Below are 15073 nucleotides of genomic sequence, written 5' to 3' on the forward strand. Positions count from 1 at the left end.
ACGAGGATATAACACAGATAAATGGCATCTCCGAAGAGATGAATCCCTTCGCTTATCAAGACTACAACGATGCATGGGAATCAGTGGTAAGCATTTAACTCTTGTTCGGTTGGGGCCTCAGAAGCATGGATAACTGATGGATGTTCGTGTCAATCAGGAACGTGTGAAGACCCCTACGATTCGATCCGATATTCCCCCTTTCTGTCCGATCTTCGCTTGGAAGCCCGAGACAGTTGATGGTATCACTCGAACCCCGACAGAAACACACGACTTGGTACCTCAACAATGGAAAGACATGGATCAGGTAATTCATGCGATTTTGCGAGAGCGAGATGCTGATGCAAAAGCCTTCCTTTTTGAAAATGATTTGGAGAACGATCTTGTCTCCGAGCTTGCTGAAAGCTCTAGAAGCGAAGTTTTTGATCAGCTAGGGAGCATTGAAGTCATAATGAGCCAAATGGAGGAGCTGGACATTGAAGAAAATGAGAGATTGAAGTGGGTGTTGAAAAAGGCAGTCATTGCAAGTGCCATTGAGATATTTGATTCATTTCTGCCGTTATATTATCAGAAATTGGATCAGTATTGGGTGACCAGGAAGTTCTGGGGCGCAATTCTGCGAATCGCTGTTAGTGAACAGGTAAGTTGCCACTTGGCACCGCTGGATAGAAAAGCCGGCTACCTTATTCACATTAATACTAGTTTTCAAACTCCTACCTTGAAGATGTAGGGAATGTGTTGTCACATTTTTACAGGTGTATCAGACAGATTCACAACGGAGTGTCGTATGACAAGCGCAAGGAGTCTTCCACATACTATCTTCCAAAAGCTCTTGTCAATGCCTTCAATCCATTGATATTTTACCTATGTGTTTGCAGCCAGCTTGATCGTACAGACTGCCCAGGGTGGCACGCCCTGCGGAGTCGAGCCGTGAGCATAAATGAGTCACTTCTGATCGGCAGACACCAATTGATCTCTATGATTCATGCTGGAGATTATACTGGAGCCAAGGTCTTCCGACGAGTAGACTCACAGGCCATCGTTACCTTTGTGGTTGGTGGAATGATCAAGCCGAGCTCGAGAACCAGCTCGGCGAAAGGCTCAGAGAATGAATTCAATTTGTTGCAGACCTATCGTCAATATCTTTCAGATTTGGTAATGTATCTCCAATATGTTAAAAACTCAATGCTGATTTCAGATTGCTTTAGAGACACGAAGTTCGGCGGGAACCTAGAGCCGAAACGTTTGATCGTATTCAACAGATGAGAGAAGAGCTTTCCATCGTCAACAGTGTCCTCGATCAGCAGATGAAAGTCTTAAAGCAACTGCGGCATGTGTGGACCAGCATCCCAAATCCTGCAAATCAGATCAGCAGTCAGAGTATCTACCAAAGTCGAAGGCAAATCAGACAATTCAAGCGTGACTTAAGCGAGCTTGAAATTTTGGCAGGGAAGACATCAATCCTCGTATGACTTTGATTCTCTGCTTATTCAAGTATATACACACTGACATATACATTCCTAGCTCCGATCATCGATTGAAGTTCGAAAGGAATCCAACAGCCAAGCAATCGTAATATTTACAATCGTGACCGTTATTTTTCTCCCTCTATCCTTCATCACTTCATACTTTGGTATGAACAGCGTTGATATTAGAGATGGCACCTTTGATCAATCTATATTCTGGATTGTTGCCCTTCCAATCACATCTTGCCTTCTCCTTGTGTTGTGGGCCTTGATTGAGCTTAGAAGAAGAATGCGAACCACAGGAAGGAGATTTGGAGGCGGTTTACACACAGCAAGGGGAGTAAAAAGGCTGTGTAAACTGCCGCTGCGAAAGTTTGCATTGTTTTATAATGATATTTTGGATGCGCTGTCTAGAGACCGATCGTCAAAGAGAGAATCCATGCAAACAATTGTATGATACGGATATGGTTAATATAGATTATTGTTCAATTTATAACAAATGTAAACATCCCATCAAAAATCCTAAAAAAAGATCATTTCCAAACAGAAATATTATTTTTAACGAACTCAGCCCAAGTAATAGGCGTGGAGTCGAGAAGATTGAGACTGGGCTCGAGAGGCTCCCCGAGATAGTAGCCTGGATCTTCGACAAACAACTGATTCTCGAGATACTCCTTGGCAACAGCAGGAGGAAAAGAAGCTTCGTACTGCTCAGGAGAAACCTGAATAAACACAGCCTGTTTGCCGGATACCTTGGAAAAGGTTTCCACAATATCCTCAGGAGTGTAATACTTGGCGGCAGCTAGAATCTGCTTGTTGTTCAATTTGTCGCCGTGCTTAAGAGCGGCCTTCACGAAGAGACCTAGTAGTCTGTCTTAGTCATTGTGAAGATAGATGGGGATCCGCAAAGAGATCTTACCGGTATCCTGAACAGCATCAAACAGAGGGAACAGAGCCTGGTTTCCAACAGGGTAGAAGAGTTGGTATGTCCCATCCTCGGCACGGTTGAGCATCTGCGTGAAGTTGCTCATATAATACCCAGGAAGGACAAAGCTACATCCAACCCCCGAAGCCCTAATGTACTTTTCAACATTGGCCTTGCTATCGAAATGCGGAACATGAGTGAGACGGCCCTTGGTCTCTTCGATGACGTGATGGAGTGATGAGAAGATCAAATGGGAAACTCCAACAGCCTTGGAGACATCAGCAACGTTTTTACCCTGGGCATACTCCACGTTGGCATCCATTGTCTCCCAGTAGTTGGTGACAAGGAAAACCGTGTGTGAGCCCTTCAGAGAAACGGTGAGTGACTCGATGGAGCTCAGATCCGCCTAGTTGAATATTAGTGTATATAGATCACCAGTCCTTATACAACCCCAAAGAAGTAGAAAAGGAAAGCAGAAAGGGAAGGTGCAAACCTACCGAGACAACATCGACACCTCGCTTGACCAGATCTTGGGCTGATTTCTTGCTGATGTCGCGAGTGATACCCCGGATCTTGAATTCCCTCGAGAGCTGAGCATCGGCGAGAATCGCATTGATGACGGAGCCTCCCTGGTTGCCGGTGGCACCGAAGATAGTTATCAATTTAGACATGCTGATGGATAACTAGATCAAAGAAGTATTGAGAAGAGGTTGTAAAAGCTATCTTGTCTGTGTTTCGAAAGCATCCAGCAATGCTGAAACCAGGGGCTTTTTATAAGATTCATTTGCATCGAAGGCTCAAGGTGGCCAGAGGCAATGAGCGGTCGCGAAAGAACAGTGTGAATAAGCTCGGCCTCATTTTGTGGTCCGATCGCTGGCTGAACCATATCTATCTCCATCGAAGGGTTCAATTTGAATTCAATTAGTGATGTGAATCGCGTCGGTCTTGTTCGCACCCCGAAAACTGAGGGCTGAATAATGACGTCATACACACAACCTGATACCTCAGGCCACAAGACATTCATGATGCTTACAAACACGGTCACTCGGCCTCGGGGTGGAAGGGGGGTTTGAAATCCTAGGAGTCGGGATTAGGGCCAGCCCCGAAGCCCCATGATGAGAAAAGATTCCCCAGTTAGTGCATACCATATACCATGAGTTTTTGAAGTGCAGCGCTGTTTTCTCAGGTGTAAGTCATCCCTCAACGCGGCTGCTCATGCGGATCCAAGAATGTTATAGACCCAAATTTGTCACCACGTCCCTGAATATGTCCAAAGACGCGACATCAACAGCAGGAAGACTTTCCAGCAAATCATCTGACTGGTCCGCAATCAGAGAATCATCAATTTGCGTTCCATTTGGGTCAATTCGAACAGAAGGTGTCACTTCTGACCCATGCAAGTGATGAGTGCGGGCGGCAGAAGCTCGTTCCATCAGACGTCGAAGTGGCCGCATGAGAAATCCTTCTTTGTGAACACTTGTATCATTCCACCGGTCCCAAATCCGACTCACAGCCACCCACGCGCGATCAGACAGCGATGATTCCGGACGCACGCAGAGTTCCGACAACAAGAAAGCAAACGATTGCCATTGCACGTACCCTTGAAACAGCCATGACCATTTGGTGGTATATTCATTCGTTTCGAGCAGATAAATGAATTCCAGGACCTCGATAGCTGTCAAAATCAGCACTTCGCATCGGTCAGGCCAGACTGAGGGATCAAATCCTACGGCGGTCATCAGGGAGAAATGGGAGACCAGCCATAATTGAGCAAGAGCAATCCGTGCAATCGTCGCTGTTACCCAGTGTATTGGGATGCTGAGATCACAAAATTGGAGATATCGCTGGTCAAGAAGTCGCTTGGAGTTTTCTAGAGCAAGATTGCGATTTTGGAACAAGATGTACAGGCCTTCAACCCCTTGACATGTCATTTGCATCGACTTGCGACGCGAGATCAGGATCTCACAGCGGACCAGGGTGAGCGTCATCTCTGTGAAGCCCGTTCGTTCAATTGGAAAATCAGTCAGGTCAGACGACAAATCGTCATCATTTATGTTCAATGGCAAATGGGTGTCGTAGTCGCCCTCTCGAATCTGAGGGCTCGTTGCTTGGTACTCAGAAGATTGAACATCTAATAGATAGATGTACCACCAGACTCGACGCCGAATCTCTGTTTCATAGGGGCTAAGACTGAAATTGCTCCCGTCGCGGTGCAGTCCTAGCCCAAGGGCGAGCCGCGTAACTACGGCTATCATCGTCCAGACAAAATGAGAGTCTTTCGGGTGACAGGCGCAGGTCAAGAACAATACGGCCGCTTGTAATACAAGCAATTTGTGAGTGTGCAAAAAGCCTGCGCGTGCTAATGCCTGCTCCACCGCAAAACGGTATCGTTTAACCATGACAGCGTGATCTTCTCCTAATCGGGCGAGACATTGTTTTGGCGTCATACTCGATACTGCAGCAAAGTACACCGAGAACATTAATGCCTCAGAGCCCCGATCAAGCTCAGCAGGACTTGTAGATGCAATTTGAATAAGAGCTCTCAAGGCTGACTTGTGAATAATCATAACTATTGGTGCGACGTTTTCTTCAAACACATCCAAAAGTATATGGCTTGTAGTTGAAAGGGGGTGGTAGTCGTGTAGTGAATTAACCAAGGAGTGATAGCCAAATATAAAAGGGCTATGGGTTTCCGAGTACGCTGCAGCCGAACCAGAAGCTAGGGCATCCTCATCTGACGATGATGCCGGTGATGATGGAGATTCAAACACGTCGCGGAGCTCCTTGATCTTTAAAAGCGACGGAGTAAGAATAGGTCAGCAAGCCTTCCCGCATTTGCTTGGGGCTATATAACAGAGAAAGACGAAATTTACCTGATCTCCCAGATCGGTCAGAACCCGGTGATTAACATAGCGACTCGTACCGGTTTTTCTATCAACGACCAGTCGGCCAAACTCTTGTCCCAGTGCATTTTCCGAGGTATTTTCCGTCGCTACCGATGATTTTGAACCCTCGTAAATTTGGTCGCTTCCCTCTTCAGAATCTGCTCCGAGGCTTATAGATGCCTTGGAAAGTGATGTTGAAGCAGAAGTGAGACTGGTCTGCGGGTTTTGGTCGAACGTCGAGTTAGCTTCAGTGTTCGCCACAACATAAGAAGCGCGCTCCGTGCCGAGTCTCTGAACTTCCTGTTCTAAGAGACTCAATCTTAATATTAATTCTGCTTTATTTGTATTTGATTTTGCAGGCTTTTTCCGTGGTTTCCGCCCCGGCGGTGGGAATGTACACTGAAGTCCCAGTCTCACGCAGTTGTCACATGGAGATCGCCTGTTGCATCGAACCTTTCTGCGGTGACAGTCATTGCAGCTGCGATGAACCAAAGCCGATACTCCTTCGCGGAGAGAGTCAGTTGAGGGATTTGGTTGGGACATTAGACATGTGTACAGTAGGAAGTTCGAAGTGTTTGGCCAAAACGAATGTCTGCAATATTTCCCCACATTCTGCATCCAATCGATTGGCGTATGACGTTCAACGCGGTTTCTTTATTAAGATTATCACTTGCATAAATTTCTCTATCTACTCCAATATGTATGCCTGTAGACACTTCGCAAGATTTGTCAAATGCTTTTTTTTCCATTTAATCGATCAATAATCCAAGTAGGCAGGCACAGCGATGAATGTACTATTACGTGGTAACTTGCCTAGAACCAATGAACTCCATCCTCATTCATTTTACCCTGCTGCGCCAACTCCTGCAAGCACTGTACCACCTTTTTGCCTATCTGCTCGCCATATTCAAACCCGATCTTGGGCCTAGGCGCAGTATCCAAGTTTATATCGTGACGTAACCACGGTATGCCGCTTTTCCCAAGACAAGACTTCCGTAGCTGTTCGAAGTCTGTGTCATTATATCCACCTCCCACCACGACTGCTGCGACTTTGCGCTCATACTCTTGAATTCCCGGATCCGCCAATTCCCTGGATGGTGGAAGATCTCCTTGTAGAAGAGGTGGGATGTCTTCAACCCCTGTCTCCACGGATAGAACAATATGAATTACTTTGAGATAACCAATCAGTATACAAAAAGTTTGATATGTCCTATATTGGGCTTACCTTCATATGCTGGTCTGATGGTTTCCTTTACGCCAGTGGCAACAGGAGAAGCTTTGCCGCACAGTATGATGGGGATCTGGTTCATGATGTTGTTTATTGGAATAGACATTACGAAACCCGGTTGTAACTTCAGTGTTGCAATCTTATGAGAATAAAATATACTTGAAAATGAGCTTAACTCCAGGTATTGTTCATTGTTTTAGGTTGAAGCGACAACTGGTGGTCCTTCGCGCTCGGCCTTAATTGCAACGCCGAACCCCGGGGTTTTCGTAAGGATCTAGTCTAAGCACTCCAAGGTTGCCTGCAGCTTTGAAACTAAAACAAACGTAGTAAGCTCTGGGTGCGTGTGCAAGGACTTGGGGCATTGTGGACAAGTCCTGTCCCCAGTCGCCCTTATTATACGCTCCATTATTAATGGATTCATAATTATGCAGACGTGATCATATTGACCAATTGTAGTTACATAAATTCATTTTTCGGGCTAGATCGTTGTTTATCGGGGCTTCGGGCGACCGGGGTTGATCTCAAAGCCGAGCGCCATTGAATGCTTAGTGTACACATCACGATTAGTCATGATTCCAGGATGTATTGGTGTTCGAGCAGGACTATATAAAACTACGTATGTACAATCTTATCCATTTAAATTTGCTTGGTTTGTATCGTGTTTTCATTTTCGCAGTCTAAGAAAGGCAGAAAAACCAAACCCTTTGATTTGATTTTTACACAACATTGTCTCCTTCAATCAACCAGCGCAACAACCATGACCTCACCTTTTGTTGCAGTCGCCGGTGCCACCGGTGGCCTGGGCCAACTGATCGCAATGGCGTTGATCAAACGCGGTGTGGCCGTCAAAGCTCTTGTTCGCCCAAACACCGACCCCTCGCGCACCGAAAAGCTTCGAAGAGCCGGCGCAACCATCGCGCCAGTAGATCTCTCCGCAGTTCCAGCTCTCACCAACGAACTGACCGGAGCAATGTGTGTTGTTTCCTCGCTTCAGGGGTTGAGAGACGTCATCCATACAGCTCAAGGCAATCTCCTTAAGGCGGCTGTAGCCGCCAAGGTTCCCAAATTCATCCCGTCAGACTTCTCGCTCGACTTCACCAAGACAAAGCCGGGGTCTAATCGCAACTTGGATCTACGCCGTGAGTTCCACGCTGAGCTGAAGAAGTCTGGTATTGCATGGACGAGCATTCTCAATGGCGGGTTCTTGGAACTGCTTGTTGGTGACTCGCCGATGGTGAATCACAAGAGTCGTAAGGTTGCGTATATTGGACAGGAGAGTCAGCTGCTTGATTTTACCTCCATGGGAGATACCGCTGCTTACACTGCTGCTGTTGCAGCGGACCCCAAGCCTACGCCCAATTTCCTTCGCATTGCCAGTGCTACTGTTAGTGCAAGGGATATCGCCAATGCTGAGAGTAATGTCGAAGGCGCGCAATACAAGCCTGGCTGGATGGGCCCAGTGTGGTTCATCGAAATCGTCATCCGCGTGATGCGACTTTTCGGTGGTGAGAAGGAGGTTTTCCCTATTTGGCAGGGTATGCAATATATGACCAACATGGCATCTGGGGCCGGCAAACTTAAGCCGCTTGATAATGACCGATACCCCGAGCTGGTTTGGACAACAATGGAGGAGTTCCTCCGGGAGCACAAGAATCATTTATCGAAGAAGTGAACTTCCTGTTGTTTCTATGGCAATCCCTTGTCTATCATACTGTCTTATGTGTATTCACCACATTTGTTAATCTTAATTGAGAGTTTCGTGTGTTCCTTCCTTTTCAAATTGACGGATTTCCAAATTTGTAGAATATACTTGAACTTTATTAGTACTGTTATTCAATTTCCAAGCAATGGCGAATATTTCTTTCTTCACCAACACTCCGAGTATGGTCTCAGATCGACCTTCTGGGTGAAAGAAGTTCTCGGCTGGGTATGCAAAAACCAGTATGATTCCGCGACCTGCATTGAATGCAGCCCCAGTGCTGATGTGGTTGGTTTGTTCCAAAGTTTTAATCGATAACCACCGTCTAAATTCACTATAATTGACGAGGTATAGTAAGAGATTCCATCGGGAAATCGTATGCTATCATGTGCACGAATGCAGCAGAGCTAATATTGGGATAGCCTCTTGCTAATAAGTAGTTCTAGCCCTGGAGACAGTTTAGTTTAGTCTTATCGAGGTGAATATATATATCAAAAATAAGGTTGAGATAGGTATTAGAATAAGCATTGAAAGAGGCATTGTAAGAGACATGACATGAGCAAGTAATTTCCACTGGATAGACCCCCAAAAGTCGTGTTAGCTCACTGCGTTCGCAATAATGATAAGCAAATACAACTTCAAATCTTCCCATTCTTAGCCAAATCCCGCAAAACAGTAATCGTACCCTCCACCGCCATCTTACTCATCCTCTTCTCCTTCTCCAGAAATGCAGCGAGCTCTTCCTTGGAAGCACCAGGGTGTCTCCACTCAAAAGTGTAGGTCATGAAAAGCTCCCCATCGGCGTTTTCACTGACAACATTGGCAATGGTACTACCATCTGGCTGTACAAATACAGCCCTAGAAGGTGCAAATGCCGTGACAGTCTCTTGGACTTTGCGCTGCCCTTCAACGAAGATGACGTCTCGAAGAGTGACTTCGTTCCCCGTGGTGGGGTCAATTGATTCGGAAATCACAGTGGTGGATTGGATCGCATTGGGAACGAAGGTTTCTGCAGATCGGATTTTGAGGCGAAGACCGGCCCAAATTTGGTCTTGCCGGAGCTTCGGGCTTGCGCCGGTGGGGTTGATAGGCGCGGTGAAGGCAACGTTGTTTGCAGGCATGGTTTTGATTTCAATGTTATATTTTGATTTCAAGAGTGGGTTCAATAGTGAAGTGATCGGAGTAAAATGAAATGTAGGGGTTCTTATATTTAGGAGCGTCTGGACGGGAGGTACGTAGTTGTGAGGTCCCGAAGGCCGAAGAGCGAGGTGACAAAGCTCGGCTTTGGCCACAAATCCAAATCTACATGTCTACCTTTCCCGCTGTACCATGGGTGAGCTTCGCCATCAGACCTTAACTTTTATATCGTAAATCGGACTCCGACTACCGCTTTATTTTGTCAGCTTCGGTAATTTTCATAATCAACCTGCAAATACGCGAAAGGGCCTTGCGACCTAAGTATAGAACCATAAGAGAGTAAGTATTTGATTCCATCTAAAGAAGTCGAATTACCAAGTCATACACTATCTATATACACTGCAAATCTACTCTTTCAAAACATGGAACCCATGGCCTTAACAGCCATCATGCAGGCCCAAACTTAAAGAAAGTAGTGATGGTGCTTGAGGAGCTTAGCCTCCCCTACGAAACCAAAGTCCTTGAATTCCCAGAGGTATAAAAGCCCGCCTACGAAAGTGTCAATGCCAAAAAACTGTGAGGAGCAATTCATGTATTCAAGATTGTACTTTCTGAGAATTGAAATGGGTCGGATTGTGAGTGTAATCACTCTTGTGTATTATTTAGATGGGTATCACGGAGATAAATGCAAATCTCTAACATAAATGTCACAAAATGCGGCGAACTGTATTCGGCTGTAAGACCTGTAGGCCATTCGTGTGCTTGATCATTGCTTGAGCCTCTTGCTTTGTCTCTTTGTAGTCACGTCCGCTGTATCTGCTTCGGACTTTCGCTTTTGACTGATTTCGACCGTCGCTGTCTCTTTCTTTGGCGGTTCAAGTGGTTCAATAATTGCTGACTCTTGAGATATGGTCTCCAACCCTTGACCAGCAAAACCCGATAGAGCAATATTTCGAATCACATAAGCAACCTTTTCAATATCAGCAAGCGAGACAGGCTCACGGTTGCTTGCTTGAGCCTTTGTGTCATCGGCATTCAATCTTGCTCTCAGCTTTTGCACAGCATTCCACAGATCACGATACTCATTCACGTTATATTTGGCAATGAGTTCCCCATTAGGCTTCTTATTTGTCGACGGCTTCTCTTCCTCATCTGCAGATTGGCGGAAATCATTTAAAACCAGCCATAGGTACACGTCGTCGCTGTAGAAGGGGACTTGCATATTGGCATCACCGAAGATTGTGCCGATAGATAAAATCAAGGATGCGGTGGCTGGACCAACGCCACGCAGCGGAGATGTGAGAGCGTCCAGGCTGGACTTGGGGAAAGCCTCAGCCGGCGCGGATATGGGATCTGCGTCAGGCAGCACAGCAAATGCAGTAGATGTGGATTGGGTGACGGTCTTGTCAGGATTGCTTTTCACCATTCCCATAAGAGCTGGGCGGAACACCCCGTGTTTCCTGTGATGATTCGTTTAGTGGTGTTCAAAGTATAGAGTGTCAAAGTAATCGCTCACATCTTCCAATCCATGATATCAACAAGCTCCTCCTTGAGCAGGTAGCCCCGATCTGTCTCATTCCCTTCCTTTTCACCAGCGCAAGCTTTGCGTTCTGCGACAATATTTGGCAGAGTCTCATAGCGCCAACGATCAAGTTCAAGGAACTTGTCCGTCTGCTCGCGGATCTGCTTCTCCTCCGAGTCATTAAATTCCGTCTTCGTTATCACGGGCGCGCCTGCCTTTTCCTTCGATCCCTTCGCTGGTTTCGGCTGAAGCTTCAATGTCACTTTACGGCGATGTACTTGCGATACGGTTGCTTCGTAAATGGACAATAGGTGGTGGAATGTTTCAAGGGTGATTCGGTGCGGGCTGAATGATGGCGCGGTTTCGTCCTCCTTTGTTTGAGCTCGGGGTTGGTCAAGGCGCGCCTCGCCTAATGGTTTACTTCCTTTTCTGACCATGGTTGAGACGAGTCACTTGACAATGCGCTTTGGTAGGTTGCTGTAGGCATCGGAATCGTGACATTGTGACAGATGACTGAAGAATGTCATGTGACTATCGGTGAAGTGAGCTTCCATTGTCGAGACCATTTCAGCCCTTATTTATCCGCTAGGCCAAAAAGGCGCAACCTTTTCGGCAAAGCCAAGTAGGGTCAATTATGGGGGTCTCGGCCCCATCTTTCTATTTTGACACTCGCTGTTAAACAGCGCTCCCTCCACTCACTCAATTTCATACCAAGCAAAGCTACATCGTTGTTTTGGGAATTTACCTCAATATTAACCACAATAGGAGCATTGCAAAAGGTTATAGCATTTTCCTGTTGTATGCACAGTTCAAATAAGGAAGATAGCACCTCCTCATAACTATATGGCATGTTTATCAAACGATTTCAACTAGATGTTCGATCTAGACCCAAATTCCCCCTCTTAAGTTCTGAAGAGGTTGCCCGTAACACATTTAGAACGACCATTGTTCATATCATACCGGAGCTAGTGACACGAACGTATAAATCCGGTAGTGTCCATACAAATCCGGACTTGGCAGCCTGTTCCCACTCTATCGGATCGTTTATCATCTCCAGATCATAGAGCCAAATCATTTTGGCAAGGGTGAGGCGAGCCGTTTGAAGGGCCATCAGACGGCCGGGACATGCCCGCGGTCCAGACGAGAAGGCACGGAAAGCACGAAAGTTGTCGGTCGATTGTTTGTCAATCCACCTCTCTGGTCGAAATGACTCGGGATGCTCCCAGTAGAGGGGCGATCGGTGCATTGAGAAATTATCAGCGGAGACCGCAACCTAGATAGAGTTAGTGCTTAGTCCAAAAAGATACCATTTCTAGTTAATGACCTACGCCTTTTGGCACATAGACACCATCAATTGTAGTACCACAAGAGACTCGCTGCATTACTTTACCATTGACAGGCGGCATCAGTCTTAAGCTTTCATTGATGCATGCGTTCAGGTATGGAAGCGAGATAAGCTTTTGATCCGAAATTTCGCCTCGTGTTTGGAAGTTGGACTTGAGCTCTTCCCGAACTGCTCTAAAAGCAGCGGGATCTCGCAGTAGGAAATAGAAGGCATTATTGACTGTGGTTTTTGATGTTTCGTATCCCGCGCCACTATGACTAGATTAGTGGCTCTAGGCCATTTTTGCTTCATGTAGCTGAGGCAACAGTGCTCTTGAAGGGGCACTTACGCTAACATGACAATGTTTGCTTTTACCTCGGAAGGTGTTAATCGCAAATCCGTTATCGTCCCAGAAGTGAGACGGTCCTTGAAGTTGGAATGGGCACTCTCTGCTTCCCAGGTATTATCCCTTGTAGCATCGATGAAATGCGAGGCTTGGAGAAGGGTCATTCCTTTCATACCTGGCCATTCAGCGATACCCGCAATGGCACGTACAATCTTTTGAAACAGAGATCTTCCTAGAATATAAGAGCAACATTCAATGACAATTGACCCCAGTGGCATCATTACTTTCATTTTGTCAAGTTGAACTGTTTTCACATTAGTCTTGATTCCTTTTTATGAGATAGACCCGGAGACATGGATCTGATACCTTTGGCCCTTTCTGGGAGCTCATGCCCAAGTACAACGCCTCCAGCGAGGTCCCAAAGCAATACATCCAAGTAGGAACTGAGATTGAAGGACACTTCCTCGCCGGTCAAGCTAGGTAGATGGATAGGGTGCTTATTGAAGATATCATTGTGAACGCTCTCCTGAGGCCCCCTGACCATCTCGTCGAAAATAGGACGAAGATCTGTTCTAACCTCTTTATGATTTTGTTTATTGAATTGTGATATCATTGGTTGGGTAATTTCCGTCACCAGAGATATAAACAAGCCTTGGAGTGAGCCTGACTTGGTAGTGTTCCTATCGGAAAGAGGCCCGTAAATCGTGTTGAAGGCACTGATTGTTGCAAAGGATATTTCGCTAGGTCCTAACCGTACAATGGAACCTTCAAAGATTAGTACTAAAATACTACTGGTGTGAATTGGACTTTGCACTTACCATGCTTTTTATGAAGCTCTTCGGTACTCTGAGACATGCGTCCCGTCCATAGTTTCCAAATTACCCATAGCTAAGTATGTCTGATCAGAAAGTCGGCAATTCGGTACTGGGTGAATTCTTGAGCTTACCGGTTGGAGAGCGACGAGCTTAGGTCCCGGAATTCGGGAAAGTCGTTGAAAACAGCAACGGTGGACGGCGATGAACACCGCAACGAGGATGCAGCAAATCTAGTAAGATTGGAGACAAGATTAGCTAGGACTGGGCCTTCATATGACCATAAATACAGCAAGAACTTCTCACAACTGTAGACAGCATATCTATTGCACGGCAATGCAGAGTAGACGTGGAATGTTCTACGGTCTTAATAAAGGCGAGCGGAGCGGAAACATCTTGAAACAATTATTGCGCAATATCAAGAGCAGAAAGGATGTCTTGGGCTAAGTAGGAATGTAATATCTTACATGCAGCTGCAGCTGCATAGAACTAGCGATATTTCCTTGGGAAATGAGAGTACGTATGCATTGCATCTAATACAACCAACACCCAGGTTCATCTGCAGATACAATGTCTCTTTGCTTTTTCTATCGTTTCCCACCACAAATAACTCTCCTCTATTATACTCTACGGCTTCCTAAGGCAAAAGGCGAGATAATGAAAATATGTTCAATCATCGGCCACATTCACGGCAAAGTGGCCGCTGCTTATGCAGCCGGTCCTCACCTCAAGATATCAATCGTCAAAGTCATTACACCGTAATAGAGCAACTTTAGATGCTACCAAAATTGCTTACTATCTACTGAGATAAGACACACCTGAAGGTGCCGTTGGTGAATTAATGTTTCTTTTCCGTCATCTCACCCATTTGATGGGATATTTGGGGGATTTTTTATGCCTCTGCAGATAAGCTGAATGCCTTATTCAGAGGGCCAGGTTTGAGATCTGATTGTTAGACTCAAAGTAGAGCTCAAAGCGTGACGAGCTAATGGGGGCTGTGTGTTCTCGCATCCGCTTCAGACGCTGTCTCCATTTGTTATCAATCAAACCGGTACAATGTAGCTTGTAGCTCTGTTTGCTGAAGTATTTGCAAGTTCAGGCAGTAGTGGACATACTTCACGAAGGCCATATGACTCATTTTGGTCATGGTCAGGTTGATCTTGATTGTCGCTTTGGACTTGCAATATCGAACGCTTACAGCGGATATGAATCCACGTGTATTACTCCCGCGAACGACATCAGCTACATATGTAATAAGCACAAAGATGCGCGAATCATCACAATAATCAATCTAGTCTCCCATCTCATGCACTACTTGACCAGTCAAAACGCGGCGGACAGCCCATCATTTCTGATAATCGATTTCCTTTTCTGTCTCCGGTCTTGGTGTTCAAATGGAGCCGAATTTTTTTGTAAGTCGTTCTTTTATGTTCTTTGGTTCTGCAGCTGCAAGCATGTGGGCTAATCGATGTTCAGCCCGGGTGCCTCGGAAGCCCTTTTTGTGGCCAGCTACTCTCTACGTCAAATTTCCAAACCCGAAAATGGCAAAAGAGCAACGTCTGAAAATGCACCTCCACTTGTGATGAAGCTATTATTGACATTGTGTTGCATTTGACAATTTTCCATCTGCTCGTGCTGGTGCCAGATAACAAGAACGTATCTGACTGGTTGGCAAATAAGTTTCAAGGTATAAAGAGATGCCCTGACCTGTTGTCACCCTTAATTAAGCTCA

At 45.9% G+C, this 15073-nt stretch overlaps 6 protein-coding genes across 6 annotated transcripts; 1 reads left to right on the forward strand and 5 right to left on the reverse strand.

The window, feature by feature from the left end:
* Positions 1–1996: 1996 nt before the first annotated feature.
* N7529_004675 (NmrA/HSCARG family protein) lies at positions 1997–3059 on the reverse strand (the record flags this gene model as incomplete). The annotated part of the gene is made up of 3 exons (XM_057240202.1): positions 1997–2325; positions 2383–2794; positions 2886–3059. 3 exons carry the CDS (start codon positions 3057–3059, stop codon positions 1997–1999), a joined length of 915 nt encoding a protein of 304 aa, XP_057099497.1.
* Positions 3060–3620: 561 nt separating this feature from the next.
* On the reverse strand, positions 3621–6583 carry N7529_004676 (fungal specific transcription factor domain-containing protein; the record flags this gene model as incomplete). The annotated part of the gene is made up of 4 exons (XM_057240203.1): positions 3621–5177; positions 5262–5578; positions 6122–6442; positions 6499–6583. The coding sequence occupies 4 exons, from the start codon at positions 6581–6583 to the stop codon at positions 3621–3623; spliced, it is 2280 nt and encodes a 759-aa protein (XP_057099498.1).
* Positions 6584–7258: 675 nt separating this feature from the next.
* Positions 7259–8173, forward strand: N7529_004677 (uncharacterized protein; the record flags this gene model as incomplete). The annotated part of the gene is made up of 1 exon (XM_057240204.1): positions 7259–8173. One exon carries the CDS (start codon positions 7259–7261, stop codon positions 8171–8173), a length of 915 nt encoding a protein of 304 aa, XP_057099499.1.
* Positions 8174–8838: 665 nt separating this feature from the next.
* N7529_004678 (SRPBCC family protein) lies at positions 8839–9321 on the reverse strand (the record flags this gene model as incomplete). Its single annotated transcript, XM_057240205.1, has 1 exon — positions 8839–9321. The coding sequence occupies one exon, from the start codon at positions 9319–9321 to the stop codon at positions 8839–8841; it is 483 nt and encodes a 160-aa protein (XP_057099500.1).
* Positions 9322–10103: 782 nt separating this feature from the next.
* Positions 10104–11296, reverse strand: N7529_004679 (uncharacterized protein; the record flags this gene model as incomplete). Its single annotated transcript, XM_057240206.1, has 2 exons — positions 10104–10797; positions 10854–11296. 2 exons carry the CDS (start codon positions 11294–11296, stop codon positions 10104–10106), a joined length of 1137 nt encoding a protein of 378 aa, XP_057099501.1.
* Positions 11297–11820: 524 nt separating this feature from the next.
* On the reverse strand, positions 11821–13384 carry N7529_004680 (cytochrome P450 monooxygenase; the record flags this gene model as incomplete). The annotated part of the gene is made up of 5 exons (XM_057240207.1): positions 11821–12132; positions 12188–12455; positions 12533–12761; positions 12896–13309; positions 13348–13384. Coding segments are annotated over 5 exons (1260 nt in total), but the record flags the coding sequence as incomplete, so codon positions are not given.
* Positions 13385–15073: the final 1689 nt, after the last annotated feature.

Source organism: Penicillium soppii (assembly GCF_028829465.1).
Source record: "Penicillium soppii strain IBT 18220 chromosome Unknown utg000004l, whole genome shotgun sequence".
Classification (NCBI taxonomy): domain Eukaryota; kingdom Fungi; phylum Ascomycota; class Eurotiomycetes; order Eurotiales; family Aspergillaceae; genus Penicillium; species Penicillium soppii.